The sequence below is a fragment of the Homalodisca vitripennis genome, chromosome 1 (genome assembly GCF_021130785.1).
Source record: "Homalodisca vitripennis isolate AUS2020 chromosome 1, UT_GWSS_2.1, whole genome shotgun sequence".
NCBI lineage: Eukaryota > Metazoa > Arthropoda > Insecta > Hemiptera > Cicadellidae > Homalodisca > Homalodisca vitripennis.
In genome coordinates, this window is record NC_060207.1 from 17,262,977 (window position 1) to 17,281,147 (window position 18,171).

The 18,171-nt window shown below is 30.5% G+C and overlaps 1 protein-coding gene across 1 annotated transcript in view; it reads right to left on the reverse strand.

Annotated features, from left to right (window-relative positions):
- Window positions 1–17,874, reverse strand: part of LOC124357817 — a 40,118-nt gene extending 22,244 nt beyond the window's left edge. The window contains exons 1-2 of the mRNA XM_046809877.1: window positions 17,692–17,874; window positions 12,893–12,982 (exon numbers count right to left, since the gene is read on the reverse strand). Of these exons, the coding sequence (XP_046665833.1) occupies window positions 12,893–12,974 (82 nt within the window). The 5' untranslated portion in view covers window positions 12,975–12,982; window positions 17,692–17,874. The remainder of the gene's footprint in view (window positions 1–12,892; window positions 12,983–17,691) is intronic.
- Between the last annotated feature and the right edge of the window lie 297 nt (window positions 17,875–18,171).

Below are 18,171 nucleotides of genomic sequence, written 5' to 3' on the forward strand. Positions count from 1 at the left end.
CTAAAATGCTAATTTGTATAACCTTTATTTACCATACCACTTAAGTTTCTCTTCTACATCTATCAGTTTTATATATATATAAACTTATCTGTAGATCACTGAAGATCACGTAGATACAAATTGTTTCCCAAAAAATATTACTTTTTATTTACCTATTTATACATAAACACAAAATTTGAAAACTGTTATAGATCAAACAAATTTTAATGTAGTAATTCGTTTATTATATAATTTTTTAATGGATATCGTTTTAGAGCACTCAATTTACTATTAAATAAATAAACTATACTCTAAACATAAGCAATGTAATTTTTATTCAAAATACATTAAAAATATCATACATAACTATTAGTTCTAAACAAAATTACAGTGTTGACTAAAATCCAAAGTATAATAGAGAGTCTTGGAATTTTTAACATACAACTTTTTTAATGTTAATTTTGACTTTGACTTGTTTGCATTTTTTTCTGTTTTGTTAAATTTCTTGAATGCTTACTTTATGTTTTAGACTGTAACATCTTCAGAACAGAGAACAGATCATATATCAGTTGTCAAACCGCTGTCTGAATCAATTTTTGTAATATACAGGTATAACGGTTCGAGTAATCCTCTTGTCCATTCCATAGTGAGTTTTCACAAAACTTTCCATTTCCCTTGTGATATAATAGGAGTTCTTTGCCGTAATGAATAAATGGTTGTATGTAGAAAATTTTTGTAATGTTTTTAAATTTAATAGTTTTTTTTATATTCTCTACTAAAGAAGTCAGCATAAAACTGAACAATTATTTGTTTTCTTTACCACATAAAAGTGTGTAATAATAATTTATACCAAATTGTTTAATTTTTACGTTTTATAGTTAGTCCCTATTGCAAGAAAACAATTCATTTTTTAAATTCTATAAACATGGGACAAATACAGTATATTCCATACTATTTTTATGTAAAGAACTAAATACATAACTTTTAACAATTAACCATCATGGTAATCAGAAGTTTTAGACAGGCTATTTTTTTCTTTTTTAAACCTTTTTAAATCTATTATTGCTATTCTAAACAATATAATTAGATTTCTATGTAATAGACTTTTTTTCCAGAAAACTTCAAAGAAGTAATATAACCTTATACAGTACTAAATTTACAAGATTACTTTTTTTGTATTGGGGGAGAAAGCTCACCACAAAGAAATATAGATCTATGACAAGGTTTACACGCATTGGTGTACATATTATGAGTAATATGCAAAGATAAACATTACACAGCAATATTTTTGTACACAAATATGTTTTTCTATAAACACGTCTTATTGACTATATATACAAACATCGACATATAATAATGATACTAATAAAAAAGTGTACTGGTAGTACACTGAAGTCCATCAAAAAATGAGAGAAAATAATCACAGCTATAGTTTTAGAAAACAGGAGCTTAACATCTTGTGATCAGGGTTTGGTGATAACCCAAAGCCAAGGTCAAAAGATGTTCCCAGAACTGAAAGTGAATTTTTATTACTGTCAGAAAAGTGGTATTTACAAATATGTCTCCAATTGGTCAAAACCAAACAACACAGATAGAAAAACAAAATATCAAGGTAAATATCTCTTGTTCCCTACAATATGGACAGAGGAACAAAATATTAAGGTAAATATCCATTGTTCCTTATAAGAGCAGGCTATGGTGAGAACCCAAGGTAACCAGATAAGGCTACCAGCAGTGTAGCCATTACTATCATTGTCAGTGTTCAGTGTTGCTGAATCAGGTACATTGTATGCAGTCATTCACCTCTTGGCTCATTACAACAGTTGCTCCACAATCGTTGATATCTGAGTCCAAACCAATGGTGCACTATTTTTCAGGCTAATACCGACTTCAAATATTGCATGGCAACAAACATAAAATGCCACTGACCTATTACGGATTTGCATATAATTCAACTTCAGTGTGAATATTTTTTAACTCTCTAGAAAATCATTTTCGATGGGTAAAGTAAATGAAAACTTACAAAATATAAATTGTTTACTCTCATTACAGACAGCTTATCCGTTTACATAAATCTTTACTAATTGTAGTTATGCTTAAATAGGACGACTTTTCAATCTGGTATTTCATTCAATTTTTTAAAATTAAAGTTAAAATGTTATGGTATTATAAATAAGGAATTGCAGCTGGTTGAACGTTGATTTAGTCACAAAATAAAAGCAGTATGTATAAAAAATTTTTCTGACTTGTTAAATTTAGAAGTAGGGGTTTCCCAAAGCAAATAATGATACATGTGTCCTTGAACCCTTTTTACAATTTTTGAATGTACTTTCTACATAAATGATTTTCATTGATGACACATCATTAGATTTATCTTTCCAGTCAACTCATAGCTTGCCATAAGTGAGATATGTACAAAAAATTTAATTTGCAATGCCAGTGAAAAATGAGCACATATTTTTTAATTTAAAATAGCCTAGTGGTATTTATTTACATTAGCGTGACCATGGAAAATGGACTTTTTTTCATGTGTTGGGCATTTATAGCCAAGTATTATTATCACAGGTGCATATGAACTGGGGGGAAAGTATATTATTGTATTATATTTATGCCTTTCGGACATTATTGCGTTAAGGAGCAGGGACATCACGTGATCTGGGATTCGACTTTTGCAAACTCGAGTTAATTTTTTTTTCTAAAAGAGCAAGCAGTGCGCAGCGGGCAGGCATCGTTGACAGGATTAACGTATTAGTCAGACTCGTCTTTACGAATTGCTTCCACGTGAGATATCGAACATCCAACACAAAGGTGTGCCATTACCACTATTGAACTAGGAGGTTAAGAATAGACGTGGAGGAACAACGGTAGTTCAAAATGGCGCCCCTTCTTTATTTGAGGATGACTACCAAACTGTCAAATATGGATAGTGTTGCCAGAGGTACGATAATTATCGTAAAGGTACGATAATTTCATTGATTTTATGCGTCAGTAAGATACACGATGTGTAGTTATTATCGTACCATGAAAGATTTTTGACAAATTTATACAAGTAACAAACCAAAAGTTAATCATAACATAATTTATTATACGAACATAACATACTTTTTCATTAAATGTGTTTGGTACGATTATTTTATATGAAAGTACGATAATTTCTCGTTGTTGGTATGATAATCGGTTTTTAAAATCTGGCTATACTGAGTTTGAGCAGACGCGGAGTTATAGGAAACTGTCAAAAACGGAGTTTTCAGAGGATTTCAAAAAATCGTAACTTTTTTGATTTTCGTTGCCGACGAATTTTTTCTTCACTATTGTTTTCAGGAAAAATTGTAGTTTTCAGGAAAAAAAAAATGAACATACCTTTCCATGGTCACGTTATTATAAATTGATACCAAAATAGTTTAGATGTACCGTACATAATGACAATAATTTTTCAAAATCAGTGAACTTGGTATCACACCTGTCAGTGCACTTTGCCTGGGATGAGCATGTTCTCAAAATTTGTAAAAAAAACTATTCAGGATTAATTTTCTTGCTTAGAAAATGGAAGAATTGTGTGGATGGTGACGTACTTTAGTCTTTTCTACAGCTATGTAAAGCCATACACTTTTGGGGCAATTCATGTCAAGCTAAAAAGATTTTAATTTTGTAGAAAAAGCATGTATGTACAAGGTTACAGAAAATAGTACATCACAGTGCTTTGCTGGTGATATGAATTTCAAATAATGATAAATATCTGGACTTTAGACCGCATGTTTACTATTAACAAAAACCTCAAACCAAGCCTAATACTCTGATTTATGAATGGGTTAATATGCTCTATAAGAATTAAAATTTTATAAAATTTGCTAGCCAACAGGAAGAGATCAGTTATGAGTAAAATTAAAAAATAGCACAGCATTACTTATTATAACTCCAAACAAAGTTTTATATTTGACGATTTAAAAAAAGCAAAATTCTATTCACATTATCTTAAGAAGATGAACATTAAATGTGGTTTAATGTGTTGGAAATAAATTTTAAATTCCATAACAAAATAAAAATAAAATCTAGCAAAATTGGGAAAGGATAAGCCTGCTTTGCCAACACTTAAAATCCCAGCTAGTAATACTGTTAATAGCATAATATCTGCTGCCTGGAAACAGTTCTCAGAACTCCCACCAGAGGCCAGCAGCTAGCAGTGTCTGTCAGCTTGCCTGCCTTAACCCAAAAGCACATATGCTATTATAACCATTGCATTTAAAGTCTTGAGCCTCATCTAACAATACTCAAATCTCAAAATGAAAAACTTTATTTTATACACAAATGTTACATAAACAATTCATCAACATGAAATGTCAGATACCTGTTCAATTTATGTAACTACCAGTTATCTAACTGTTTAAATTGACACTTCAATGTATTGAAAAGTATCATTCCCAAATCTATCTCATTTTATAATTAATTTATCTAAAAGATAATCAATCAATTACTTGAATTAACTAATTTAGAATGTACCTTTACAAGAAATATTAGGAAAAGTTGGAGAAGTGTTATTCGAACAGAAGGAGATGTAATTGGATGTTTCAAAGTCTAGTTGGCAGAAGTTTGACAAAGATAAGAAGGGGATATTTGAATAACAAAGCAAGACCCTTTCTGCGTTCTAGAATACCAAATATCACAGAGCATAGCTCTCAGTCTTAAAACGTGTTAAACAGCTTTGTTTTTTTATGTTTATGTGTCTAACAGGAGTAAAGAATAATATATTCAATTTTGTCAATAGCAATAGTATTGACTAGAACATGTAATCTCATTCCTAACTAAAATCACTCTCTTTCTCTTTGCTGGCTTTATCAACCATAGACATAATTATATTACATGTCATATGCAGTTTAATTAAACAAATTGTTCAACACTGAATAAAGCAAAACTTATACCTGAAAGATGCAGATATCTACTTGAGAATTTAAATAATAAACACATTTTCTAATAGGCCTATTATTCATAGTTTAAAAAGTGCTTCTCAATACAGACATAAAAATAGACATACTATGTATATGCTGGGTTTGTCTGGTGTAGGTCCTATATTAGATGCATTCCTTGCAAAAACAAAATTACTAAAGGGAGCAGCTTTATTTCTTAAGGAAGACAATATCTTGACGATGCACCTGTTTTTTTTTTTTAATTTCTTATTGGTTTTATCAAATGTTGATGTACAAATAAATAATTATGACTGTGACCATAAATTCTATAAAAGTGGATGACAATTCTTGAAATTTTACAACATTGGCTTAAAACTTTTATAAACTGTTTTTAAACTAATACCTCTTTATATTCCTATAAGTTTTTTTTTTTTTTACTCTTGAAGTGTATAATAGAATTAACAAAAATGTTTAAAGTTATGTTCTAATAAAAATTACCTATTAAGAACAAATCTTAAGAACATAGATTCTGGCAGCAGTAATCCGCAATTACAATTTTTGAAATTGTAACAAGACAACACTAGTAATGGAGTTCAAATCAATACAGAAATTAAATTTATCTATTACTGAATTTTCCATTCAATTCTTATTTTCATTTTTGTGATATTTCACTGTCTTTTACAACTCTCTCTTTAAACTAAAATGTGTGGGGGAAAATGTTTCATAAAATTTCTGGATATAAAGTAAATATTTTTTATCTTGAAAATTATTATCAATACCATGAAACAGTAAGCTGAAAAATATTGAACAGTAAAATGACTAAATTATAATTGCAGACATTTATTTTATGAGCTGTGTGCTTTATTTGTTAAAGCACAGGACCTAAATTGTGGTCCTAGAAAAAAACCTTTATACATTAATTAACGAAATATTCAGGTAGACCTATCACTTCATCAAAATATTCTTTAGAATTCAGTTTCGGGATTAGTTGAACCATAATTTTATATATGAAGTTTGCATGGAAGCGTATTATAACCACATGTTTAATTTGTGATCTTATCTTTGAAAAAAATACTTTCTTCATTGAGTAATATTATATTTTTCAAATTCTATACATACAACAGTGAACTTCCTATATTTATTCAAAAGTTTAATAACCTTTGACAGATTCTTATATCAACTCAATCAAAATACTGAAATTAAAGAAAGCAATGTTAATTAAAAAGTCATCATTGTCAATTCAATGTATAGTTTTAAAATTTACCAACATATCCTGGTATCCTTTAAACACGTTTGTATAATTTCCGTGTGAATGTCAGCTCTTCTTAAAGATTTCTTAACTCTCTTGTTTTTAAAAACTCAGTTATTTATTTATTCTAATATAGCCTACTCCAAAAACAGACAGGTTAAACTTCTCAGTTTATAGTTGGTTCATCGTTTCATATTAACACTTGTGACAAAAAGTTAATCCACACTTATCTACCTTAAGTAATAAAAGACAGGGTATTGATGACTGGTGTTTTTAATTGCCCAACTACTGTATAAGGGGTACATAAAATACACCAATTAAGCCTGGATTGCACAAGCCATTGTTTGTTAATAGTATGATATTGCCATTGTCATGTTGGTACTACCTCTTGTACCATTTTCTGTTCATGTTTTTCAGTTGTTTTCTTCTCATCATGGCCATACTTTTATGATAAATATTTACAAAAACAAACATGCAGAGAATACAGAAACCAGTTCAACATTTTTATCTATTTTTTTCAATCCTTCACTTACCGGAACAAATTACATTTGAATAGTTGTAAATAATATAAAATGTTAAATACTAAAAACTTACCTCATCCTTGGCCAAAATATAATTTTTCATATACAATTATGTACATTTAAAATTTTAAATGTGTTTTCTTTACACACTGTGGGATCACTGACGGGAAATCGCATGTTTGTAAAAAAAAGAGTAAAGAATGTCTTATTTTACCAGGCGAAGTTAGGGCTAAGAAGCCCTCTCTAACACTTAACCTGGGGACCAACGGCTTAAAGGTGACTTCCGAACCACCACCAATGGCCGGGCAGTCAATGGCTGGTTTATATTATTTTGGTTGTTTGTACCAAAATAATATAAATTAGCTATTACATTTGAATTTATAATGTTTACTTCAAATGTTTTCAGGATTGTCTACTAGAGTGCTTGCACTTGACAGAAAATCAAGTCTCTGATAAAAAATTAACTTTCAAAAATACCTCAAATAAAACAGTATAGTATGGTGTACGTAAAAAGCTACAGAATGTGGTTTTTCTGCTAAAGTAGTATCTATTATTTTCCCTGGTTTACTTTTAAAAATAATGTATGAGAACTCTGGTTATTAAAGTCGGTCTAATAAAGGATGGTTTGATAAGTACAAAGCAAGTAAAAAACTTAGAGAAATTGTTTTTAATAAAAAGGAGAGGCCGATCCCCTTTGAAGTCTTATTCTGTCCGTCCTTATGGGATCTTACCAAACAGAACAAGGGGGAGAGTCGATACAGCACAAGCTGGTATTAAATCAAAGACAGGATTTGTACTTGCACTCTATCTTAGATCCAAAGTCTGACATCTTAGACTGTGCGGCCATCGGTTCTCCTAATTTTCAGCCTTAATGGATTTTACTCTGTGTTTATAAAAATGTTCATCCATCAGATTTTATTTTTGCAATTAAGATTTTGTTATGATCCTTGTTTCAACAAAAACTCTTGTTGAGACAATTTTTCATATTGTTGGATGGATATTTGTGAACCATATGAACAAAATTTAGACAGAAGGGATTATTTTGGGTAGTTTTGAAACCCTATCCCACTCAATATACAGCCACACGGGGTGTATCAGTACGATCTGTGGATGTAAAACTGTAAATATATTCCAAATTAACCATGGACAACATAATGTTCAAATACATAACAAGTAATTAAAACTCATGTTTTTTGCAGCATAAAAAAAATGACAACTCTATAAGATTGACAAAATCAGCAACATTTGTCATGCTTCGTAGTCATGCTTTTGTCATGTTAATAACAAAAATTAAAGTGGCAGCAAATGAGACTGGAAATGCACACAAAGGATGAGACAGACTGATGTAGAGAAGGAGGAATGTATAACACAGCATGGCCTGGCCTGCCACAGCACTTTCACATTCCATACTAAGTGCTGGCCAAACAATGCTGGTCTACACCATACACCACTGCCACTGCCAGATGTATAAGGCAGACCCTACATGCTCATTTACTCTTGTAATCATTTAATTATTATTAAATACTATTAATTTCCTTCAGTTTGTTGTTAATGTGTAATCATTAGTGTGTAATTCAATCTAATATTACTACACAATACCAGTTGGTATGAAATTAAATTGTTTTGATATTTTGCAAGAGGTATTAAATGTTACTTATAATACACTTAAAAACTATTAGTTCAAAATTTGTGCACATATTTTTTGAGCACCTGCACAGATTTTACCTTCATTAATTATGATGAAAATAAGTGTACTAATATATAATAGAATATTAACCTTTGATAAGTTTCTGAACTCTAAAATGCACTTTTCCTTCTTCATACAAAAAAAATTCAAAAATTCAATATGTGTTAAGTCAATTTGACATATATCACATTGTTTTAAAAATTATATTTTCATTTTCATTCTTACTTTCATCAATAGAATGTATATGACTGAAATGAGTTACCACAAGCTGTCTGTTTTTTATAGTTATTTTTTTGAGTCTACATATTAGGGTAATGTTTGATGCTGTTAATATTCTATACAATTAAAATACCAATTAAATATATCTTAACTTTGACCACATCACTGAGAACATTCCTATGCAATTACAGTTTTGTTAAAATTAGTCTATTTTAGTTTACAATTTATTAAAAATATTAACATTTTGGAATAAAACTCTCATTATTAAGTTTATGTGGTTTTAACAAGACACAACCTTTTCATAAATCCAAGAAATAAAAATTGTAACGAGAAAATTGTATATTATGTAAAGAACAAATATAATATTGCAGTTATTTTTTAAATTTTGCAATGTAAATATATTTATCAAAATCAAAGAATTTACAGTAATTTCAAAAAGCAAACATTAACTTTTTAATTATATAAATTTTTTTTACTTGAGTACACGTCATGTACATTTTTTAGACGTCATCAAATATTTAGGTGAAACAAAATTTTTTTAACATAGTACACCTTACTGATATGTATACAAAATGCAAAAGAAAATTAAATGTCTAATCCCTGAAAGACAACCTCGTTGTTTGTTCCCTCTACTATGGCCATCAATATAGTATTTAATGATAGGAAACGCAGAATCACTGGAAGACAATCTCGTTGTCTGTTCCCTCTACTATGGCCATCAATATAGTATTTAAAGACAAGAAACGCAGAATCACTGGAAGACAACCTGGTTGTTCGCTCACTCTACTATGGCCATCAATATAGTATTTAATGATAGGAAAACGCAGAATCACTGGAAGACAATCTCGTTGTCTGTTCCCTCTACTATGGCCATCAATATAGTATTTAAAGACAAGAAACGCAGAATCACTGAAAGCCAACCTCGTTGTTTGTTCCCTCTACTATGGCCATCAATATAGTATTTAAAAGACAAGAAACGCAGAATCACTGGAAGACAACCTGGTTTTTTGTTTCCTCTACTATAGAATTTTAATATAGTATTTAAAGACAAAAAACAACGTAGAATCACTGGAAGACAACCTCGTTGTTTGTTCCCTCTACTATGGCCATCAATATAGTATTTAAAGACAAGAAAACGCAGAATCACTGAAAGCCAACCTCGTTGTTTGTTCCCTCTACTATGGCCATCAATATAGTATTTAAACACAAGAAACGCAGAATCACTGAAAGCCAACCTCGTTGTTTGTTCCCTCTACTATGGACATCAATATAGTATTTAAAGACAAGAAACGCAGAATCACTGGAAGACAACCTGGTTTTTTGTTTCCTCTACTATAGAATTTAATATAGTATTTAAAGACAAAAAAACAACGTAGAATCACTGGAAGACAACCTCGTTGTTTGTTCCCTCTACTATGGTCATCAATATAGTATTTAAAGACAAGAAACGCAGAATCACTGAAAGCCAACCTCGTTGTTTGTTCCCTCTACTATGGCCATCAATATAGTATTTAAAGACAAGAAACGCAGAATCACTGAAAGCCAACCTCGTTGTTTGTTCCCTCTACTATGGCCATCAATATATAGTATTTAAAGACAAGAAACGCAGAATCACTGGAAGACAACCTGGTTTTTTGTTTCCTCTACTATAGAATTTAATATAGTATTTAAAGACAAAAAACAACGTAGAATCACTGGAAGACAACCTGGTTTTGTTCCCTCTACTTCAATACAACATACAGAACAATAGGTTGTTTGTTAATACATCAAGTCAGTAGTTAAAGAAAAGAAACGCAAAGTTAAATTTAAGCATGTAGTTCAATGTAATACTCTGTAATTATATAATTAATAGCCAGGGTAGAGTGGTTATATCTCATCAGTGAATATTTTCTCTTGCAAGTTAATAAATAGAGGAAAAAGTTTTTTTACATTAAATCTGCTAAACCCACACATAAAAGTGACAACAATATTCACTTTTGGAATCTGGTATGCCAACACATTACATGAGCAACATTCATTTGCTAATAGAACAACTTTCATGAATGAATGAGGCACTGTTTTTGGTTCCAGGCAAAAGAGGACATTCTAGTATGTAGAAATCAACAAGTTTTATGTACTGATCCATGTTTAAGAGAACTTAGCAAATACAGGAAATGAAAAGTGAATTTTAATTAGTCAGGTGTTTCGTAACAGCATGATCTCTGACTAGTTGGTTGGTCGTTATAGGGAATAATCTATAAAACAATAGAAAGGGAAATGTATTTTTTTTATATTGGTATAATTGCTTCTATCCTGAATATTTTCTTGTTTTGTAACCTCTCTTATAAAATTTTCAACTGGTACAGCAGAATACTAGCAAGTATTAGAAATGGCACTCATGCAAGTACAAATTCAATGAATAATAATGCAAGATCAATGTACGTACCAATTATTCCATTTTTGGACAATTTTATCTATTATTATCATTTGTAGATAAAACAATTTGTTAAGGAAGTGTCATTGATAAGTCTATGTGTTATATGGTTTATTGTTTATAACTAACCCGTTCTTGACTGAATTTTTAAATATTACCATACTGTATGTGTTTTGCTTTACTCTAATTGATGGTCCTCCATTAATAATAAATTATTATGGATTAGTAACAGGCATATCAATTTTTATTGCACTTATTTTTATTTTAACAATAATGCTTAGTAAGCTTTTATTAGGCATTGTACTATAATTTGTTCATTTTTATCATGTGTCACATAATTTATTTCAATTGAAACTGCACTAAAAACAAATATTTACAAAATTTTAAAAACTCATTTCTAATTTATTTATAGGTATAAAACTTACAAATTCAACACATTTTTTCAAGCACATTTCTAGTAATACATCCGTATAATTTGCATTGCTAATAGCTCATAAACAACAGTAACAATAAATATGTGTAAAAAAATATAAACCTAAAAATAATTGCTTATTTTATTATTATAATTGCTTAGTAAACAGGTTTCCTACCCATAAAAATAGCTATATGGTGAGGAGGGTTGATTCAATGCAGATGTTAGTTTTTAGTGGCCAGTAAAATATTAAGAAATATTTATGTATATAAAAATGAGTACTTAAAAAGAAAGTGCACAATTTTTTTATTACAATGATATAACTTTCATTACGATTTGAACTTAAATTGTTTGAAAGAACATGTAAATTATTAAATTACGACTCTGCCAGTTCAAAGCAGGACAAATTTCATTGTGCATTATGACTTTGCCAGTTCCAGTGTCAAGCTATTTAAATGTTATTTTCTTTATAATAAAGTCCGATACAACAAATATTACAAAAACTACGTGATTACAAAATTGCAGAGGTCCTTAATTTACCAGTCCAGGATTACATATACAGGAAGTTATTTTATTATCCTCATGCCTTATTGGTAAGCAAGCCTTAATCTCACACAAGCTAGAGTGTTGGGCACATAATATTTAACCTCCCCCCACCCCATCGCTAGCCTAAATTTTCTTAGAAAACCATACTGTACTGTTTAGGTTTTTATTTGATAAATGTTTGTTTCAGTTTGCCAGTTTTTGTGTATATAAAGAATTTCAGAAACTAGATATACATAAATTATATATTCTAATTTATTTTTATCACATTTAAGAATATAATTTTTTATGGAGCAATCAAGATTCTGAGCAAATAGGTACTATAAGTTACACTAAAAATTGTATAGGATTAAAGAATATTATTTATTGAACATTTTTAGCTAAAGGTCTTGTTGAGTCATCTTGGCACTTGCAGGAAGGGGTTGAAGGAGTAAAGAATGTTACTATTTTATACACTTTCTTAAGTAGTTCAAGTTCGTCACTCTGCCTTTTTACAGTGTGTGTGTTTTTTTATTCAGCACCACGACTTTATACTCATGATATAACATACTCAAAAATATACAAGACAAGAGATGGGTAGATGAAGTTATTTGGTTGATGAGCGGGCGTAAACAACAACAAATACGCATAAGACCGTACAACAAACTAGACTAGTAGTGTGGCCATAGCCACCAACTGCCATTATCCACCTGGCACTCGCACACAAGTACTAACTACATGCCAATCCTCAAAAAATGGCACTCTGGGCAAATGCTGAGTTTGCCCGTTTGTAAATTGGGACTTGTTGGTAAGAAAGTGTTGACCTGACAGTAAATTTAAATAAAAAAGAAACCAACAATGAACAAATTAAACAAAAACAAAATTGGTGAGTTTACTAAATCTTCTATAATTTTCTGTTTTATTAAAGCTGTATAAGTAATGTGAGAAATGTAATAATTTAAATGATAAAAGAAATGGAGTTAACATACCGTATGATGGTGGCAAGATATTATCTTGAACCATAGTTGCTGCTCTGGACAAAACTTCCAGGGGCGATTCGGAACTCTCCATTGCAGCAGCTGAAACAAGAAAGAAACAATCAAGAAGCCAGTTCTAGATGCAGACATATGCTCTAGATGTTGTAATGTCGCCATCATTAAGTGAAACAAAAACAACTGAAAAAGAACGTTTTGAAAACATACTCTATTCTTTGGGTAACAAAACTAAAACATAGTGTTAAACATACAAAAAGATTACAAAATAAAAATGAAACAATGTGATTAACAAGGCAACACCATATTATAAGCAGGAAGTTTTGTACTGCTGTGTATAACGAGACAATATGACAATAAGCTGCATTGGCAGAGTCCATTAGGTCAAAGTCAAAAGTGAAATGCATGCTTGTGTGCCTCTTTGATTCCAAGGGAAATTGTTCATAAAGAGTGGGTGCCTCCTGGACAAACAGTTAACCAATATTACTACAAAGAAATTTTAGAAAGACTTCATAAAGAGTTCTTTGTGTCCGTGCAAACATTACTGATAATTCAATTCTGTATCACGATAATGCGCCATGCCATACTGCTCTTATCAGTACAGCAATTTTTAACCTTAAAACAAATTTCAGTACTACCACAGCCATTCACTAGATATCGCTCCATGCGACTTTTTTATATTTCCAAGAGTCAAAACAGTGGTCAAGGGATACCATTTTCAAACAACACAAGATATCCAAAAAACTGTGACGAGGGTCTTAGAGGATATTACAGAAGATGAGTTCCAGAAATGTTACCATCAATGGCAGAAGGGCTGGAAAAAGTGTGTGTAATCAGAAGGGAACTACGGTACTTTAAAAGAGATAACACTAAACTTGAGTAAAACGGTAAGCAACATTTTTTTCACATCAGTCTCATTAGTTTATTGTCTCACCTCTTATATATATACATATATGACAGATCTTGTTACCTCAAAGAACTTTCACCATTGCCGTAATTTTACTTCAACGTTAAATCCAAACTAATTTTCAAAACCGTTGTTTCGAACACTAAGATCCATAATTAACCATTCATAACAAGAATGTAACTGGCCTAAAAATAGTAACTTTCAAAACAATGAGCTTAATGAAGACTCCTCTTGCTTCATTTGACCCAGAATTACTCCAAAGTTAATTGTAGACACTAATTTTAGTCAACACATAAAGAAAAAAATGCCAGGTAATGCCAAAAATGTTGTTTACCGGCGACCCATCAGAAATTGTTTGTCTTAACATCAACAATGATGTAACAACGTAATCAAACGGAAAAGATGCATTCTTTAGCTTACAACTTCAGACAACATCTGGTCTTAAGAATTATTCTTAGTGCCTATGCTAAGCAATTTAAATGTTTTAGCTCTATCTATCAACATAAATTATTAAAGCTTACTGTAAATCAAACAAAAAGGGTACTTTCTTATTAAACGGAGCCCAACCTTATACAATGTGTAACAGTTTTATTACAAGTTATTGTTGCAACATCTTAGTAAGTTCAGGTCATCAGGGAGAGAGAGAGTGAACAAAATAAATGACATACAGTGAGTGGCAGGGACAGACATTGATAAGGTAACCTATACTGTACATTGCTTAAACCTCATTATTGACGATGGATGAATAAAAGAATTCACAACAGAAATTTGAGGATTTACCAATAGTTTCATATTAACAAAATGTGAAACACTATGTTTCAAGATTTTGACAGATCTGTCCTCTCAATTCACAACAGAAATTTGAGGATTTACCAATAGTTTCATATTAACAAAATGTGAAACACTATGTTTCAAGATTTTTGACAGATCTGTCCTCTCAATTCACAACAGAAATTTGAGGATTTACCAATAGTTTCATATTAACAAAATGTGAAACACTATGTTTCAAGATTTTGACAGATCTGTCCTCTCCTTCAGGTGTTAAAAATGATGAAAAATAACAAAAATATTATTTATTAATCTATTAACTATAGGTTTGAGTACTATTAATAGTTACTGGAAGCAGTGGCCTAACCTTGAATAATAAAACTGACAAAACATAATTAAAACTACCATGAAGTATAATCTATATTACAGTATATATGTAAAGACTTTCAATCATCAAATTATTAACCTATTTTGTTAAATTAAGAGAAATCTTAGGATAAAATTACTGAGTTTAGTCATCAAGAATGTAGCACCGTTTGCACACTATGTCACACGAAGATGTTTACATATTTGAACAGCCATCAGATACGCATATGGAGGCCAATTTGTATGGATGTTTGCGTACATGTTGGAAATATTTTCAAAAGTGTACCATGAAATGCAGACGTTGATATCTGCAATAGAAACAAAATGACGGCTGCCGGAAATATATAGTTTAGATGGCAGAGCAAACACTAAAAATTGACTTTTTATTCTGTTAACAATAATTTTAATAATTATTGTTATTTTTCATATAATTACTATATTATAACAGTAATGGTCTATGAGGCTTATTCTATAATGGACGATTAGAAACAAAAAATTATAAAACCTCTAATAGAATAAATCCTAATTTTATTTTTAGTGCTGTTTAAACAATGCAGTGCTGGCTGCAGCTACCACTTTGTGTCTGTTTGTTGGACAAATCAATGTCCAAGATAAATTTTGAATATGTTTCTGACATGTATGCAAACATTCATACAAATTGGCTGACAAATACTTATCTGGTGACTGTTCAAAAATGTAAATACTTTCGTGGGGAACAGGATGTACTATTATCATTTTCTAAAATTGCGTGTTACATGCTTTATAATGTGTAAGCGTAAAACACAAGCTTGCAATAAAATCATCACTGTTGCCTTGATATTTTCTAGGATCTACTAATAATGTAATAAATCTAAGAACCACGAACTCTGGCAACACAGTAGCCTACCGACAATCTTTAAAAATGTTGTTAATTATACAAATCTATTTATGACAAAATAAGATCTTAATTAAACTAGAGAGAATTAATGTTGGTATCTAGTTGGCACATGAAAGGAAAACATTTTGTAAAATTAACATAAAGGTTTCCCAGTTCACACAGTGTTGAATAACTGATACAGTATCACAATTCAAAATTTTGAATTATTTCAGCCTTGCTATAGAGAGTTATTTTCATTCAACTAATGTTACACCAAAACACATTTTTGACATGGTTTTAACTGAAAACCTTGACGTTTGTCATAAATGGACCATGCAAGCCTAAAAATTAAAAATACAAACAAAAGCATAAAAAACAATAAAATTAGAATTTGATCTGACATAAACTATTAAGCTGCTTGTTTTTTATTTGTTCTTTTAATAAATTGAAAATCATTTAATACAATTATCTAATATAGAGCTTAAGCTCAAGTACCTCAGAAATTATATTCACGATTAATTTATTTGGCATGTGGAAGAGTGATGACATGTCAAGGAGATGATGTTGTATAGCCTGGCTCATTTTTATTCTGTAGTGCCTCGTATTCAATTCAGCTATTTCATGTGATAATATTTCTGTTTTAAAAAATTGCTATTGCAGAAAATTTTCTCTACTTCCACATTATAATTAATGTTTTAAAGGTGCATATATCTGCTGTGAACTTTGTACAGAATGAAACATTGCTATTAAAAGAATTTGTTTTGGTAAGGATAGACATACATTCGTAGAAAAAACATGTAGGCTATGATCAAAACCTTAAAGTGTGAAATGTTAGTATTTTAGTAACTTAACATACTAAGTCTACCTTGAGCAAACTATATTGTTAGCATATATACCAGTAGTGTATATTACAAAAATAATAATAAAAATGTTAAAACAAGGATAGGCTACATTGCAAAAGTTAATTTACAGATAAAAAAATTATTTATCAGTAAAATATATAGTTTGTTTATATCAATACATGGTAATAAGATCCCAAAATTCATATTATATATTTTGTGGTATTCTACTCTTAGTAGTAACAAGAATTTCAGTTCTTAAGATTGTGAATTTGATCCGGCTGTACTAGCAACTTGAGTTTACGAGAAATCCGTAATCCACTTTAGGAACAAAAAAAAAAAAACTAATCTACTGCTTTCAGATAAGACCAGGTGTCTCCTTACAGCAGGAATTCTACTGCAACAATCCTATTAATCCATGCATTAATTCTAACATAAAAGTTAACTTGTAAGCTTCTAGATAACTGATGCTGAATGGATGTTTAAAACAAAGTACTGCTCCTCCCTCTCTTTCTTGTAACTCACATAATATGTCCTTTCATTATCTTATCTTCTGATAGTTCCAATAAATTTAAGTAAACCTTCCTAGGTGTGACACCTAAATATTGGGGGAGGAAATAAATTAACTTATAAAATGAGTTATTTTTTACTTATAATAACAACTAAGCAATTTTTTTTGTATTTAAGGTAACATTTGGTAAACTTTAATAAATTTCAGAACTTTCTGTTATCTTAAAATTCATTTATACAAAAATTCAGCCTGAATAAATGTAATCACCAGATCAATAACAATCTTCAAAATCAAACTGCTTAGCCTATTTAAATAATCAGTAACTGTAAGATTTCATTTTACCACTCAATGTACGATAAAGTAGAATAATTAGTTTCATAACATTACCATAACACTAGGCTCACATTACTTTTGAAGTAGGAATGCAGCTCCAATAAATCACCAGTCACAAGGTGCTATTACACAAAAAATCGATGAACTCTGGACATATATTTTAAATATTATCATATATTTATGCGTCATATACATTAATATAGCCTGGTAACTTACTGTGTATTAAGAAGTCTTCTTTTCCCGATTTGAAAAAGTACACAACTGATGATCTATCCAAATTGTGTGGAAGAATTCCTCAGGAGTATTCAACAGAAACTTTTTGACATTTTGCCCAACCTCGGCATGTTGGAATGTCAGGAATGGAATGAAAAGAATGGAGCCAGCGATGAGAGCGCTATCTGACTGAAAGAATCTAAACCGTAGTGAGAATTGACGAGTTTATCGTTTCTTCCGATGGCCGCAGCACTCTTCAGCAGCAGTGTAGCATTGTCGTCTACGTCGCGTCGTTTCCTGTTTGTTTTCCTATATCCTGAGTTCTTCGGGTTTCAAAACGCGAGAAGTCACGTTGTTCTCGTAGAGTAGTAATTATCGTTTTAATTGCACACGTACATTATAACTTTGTTTGAGTAAAAAAATAATTAAGGATCTGCTAAAAAAATTATAATACGAATTTATTAAGATGGAATATTAAGCTGA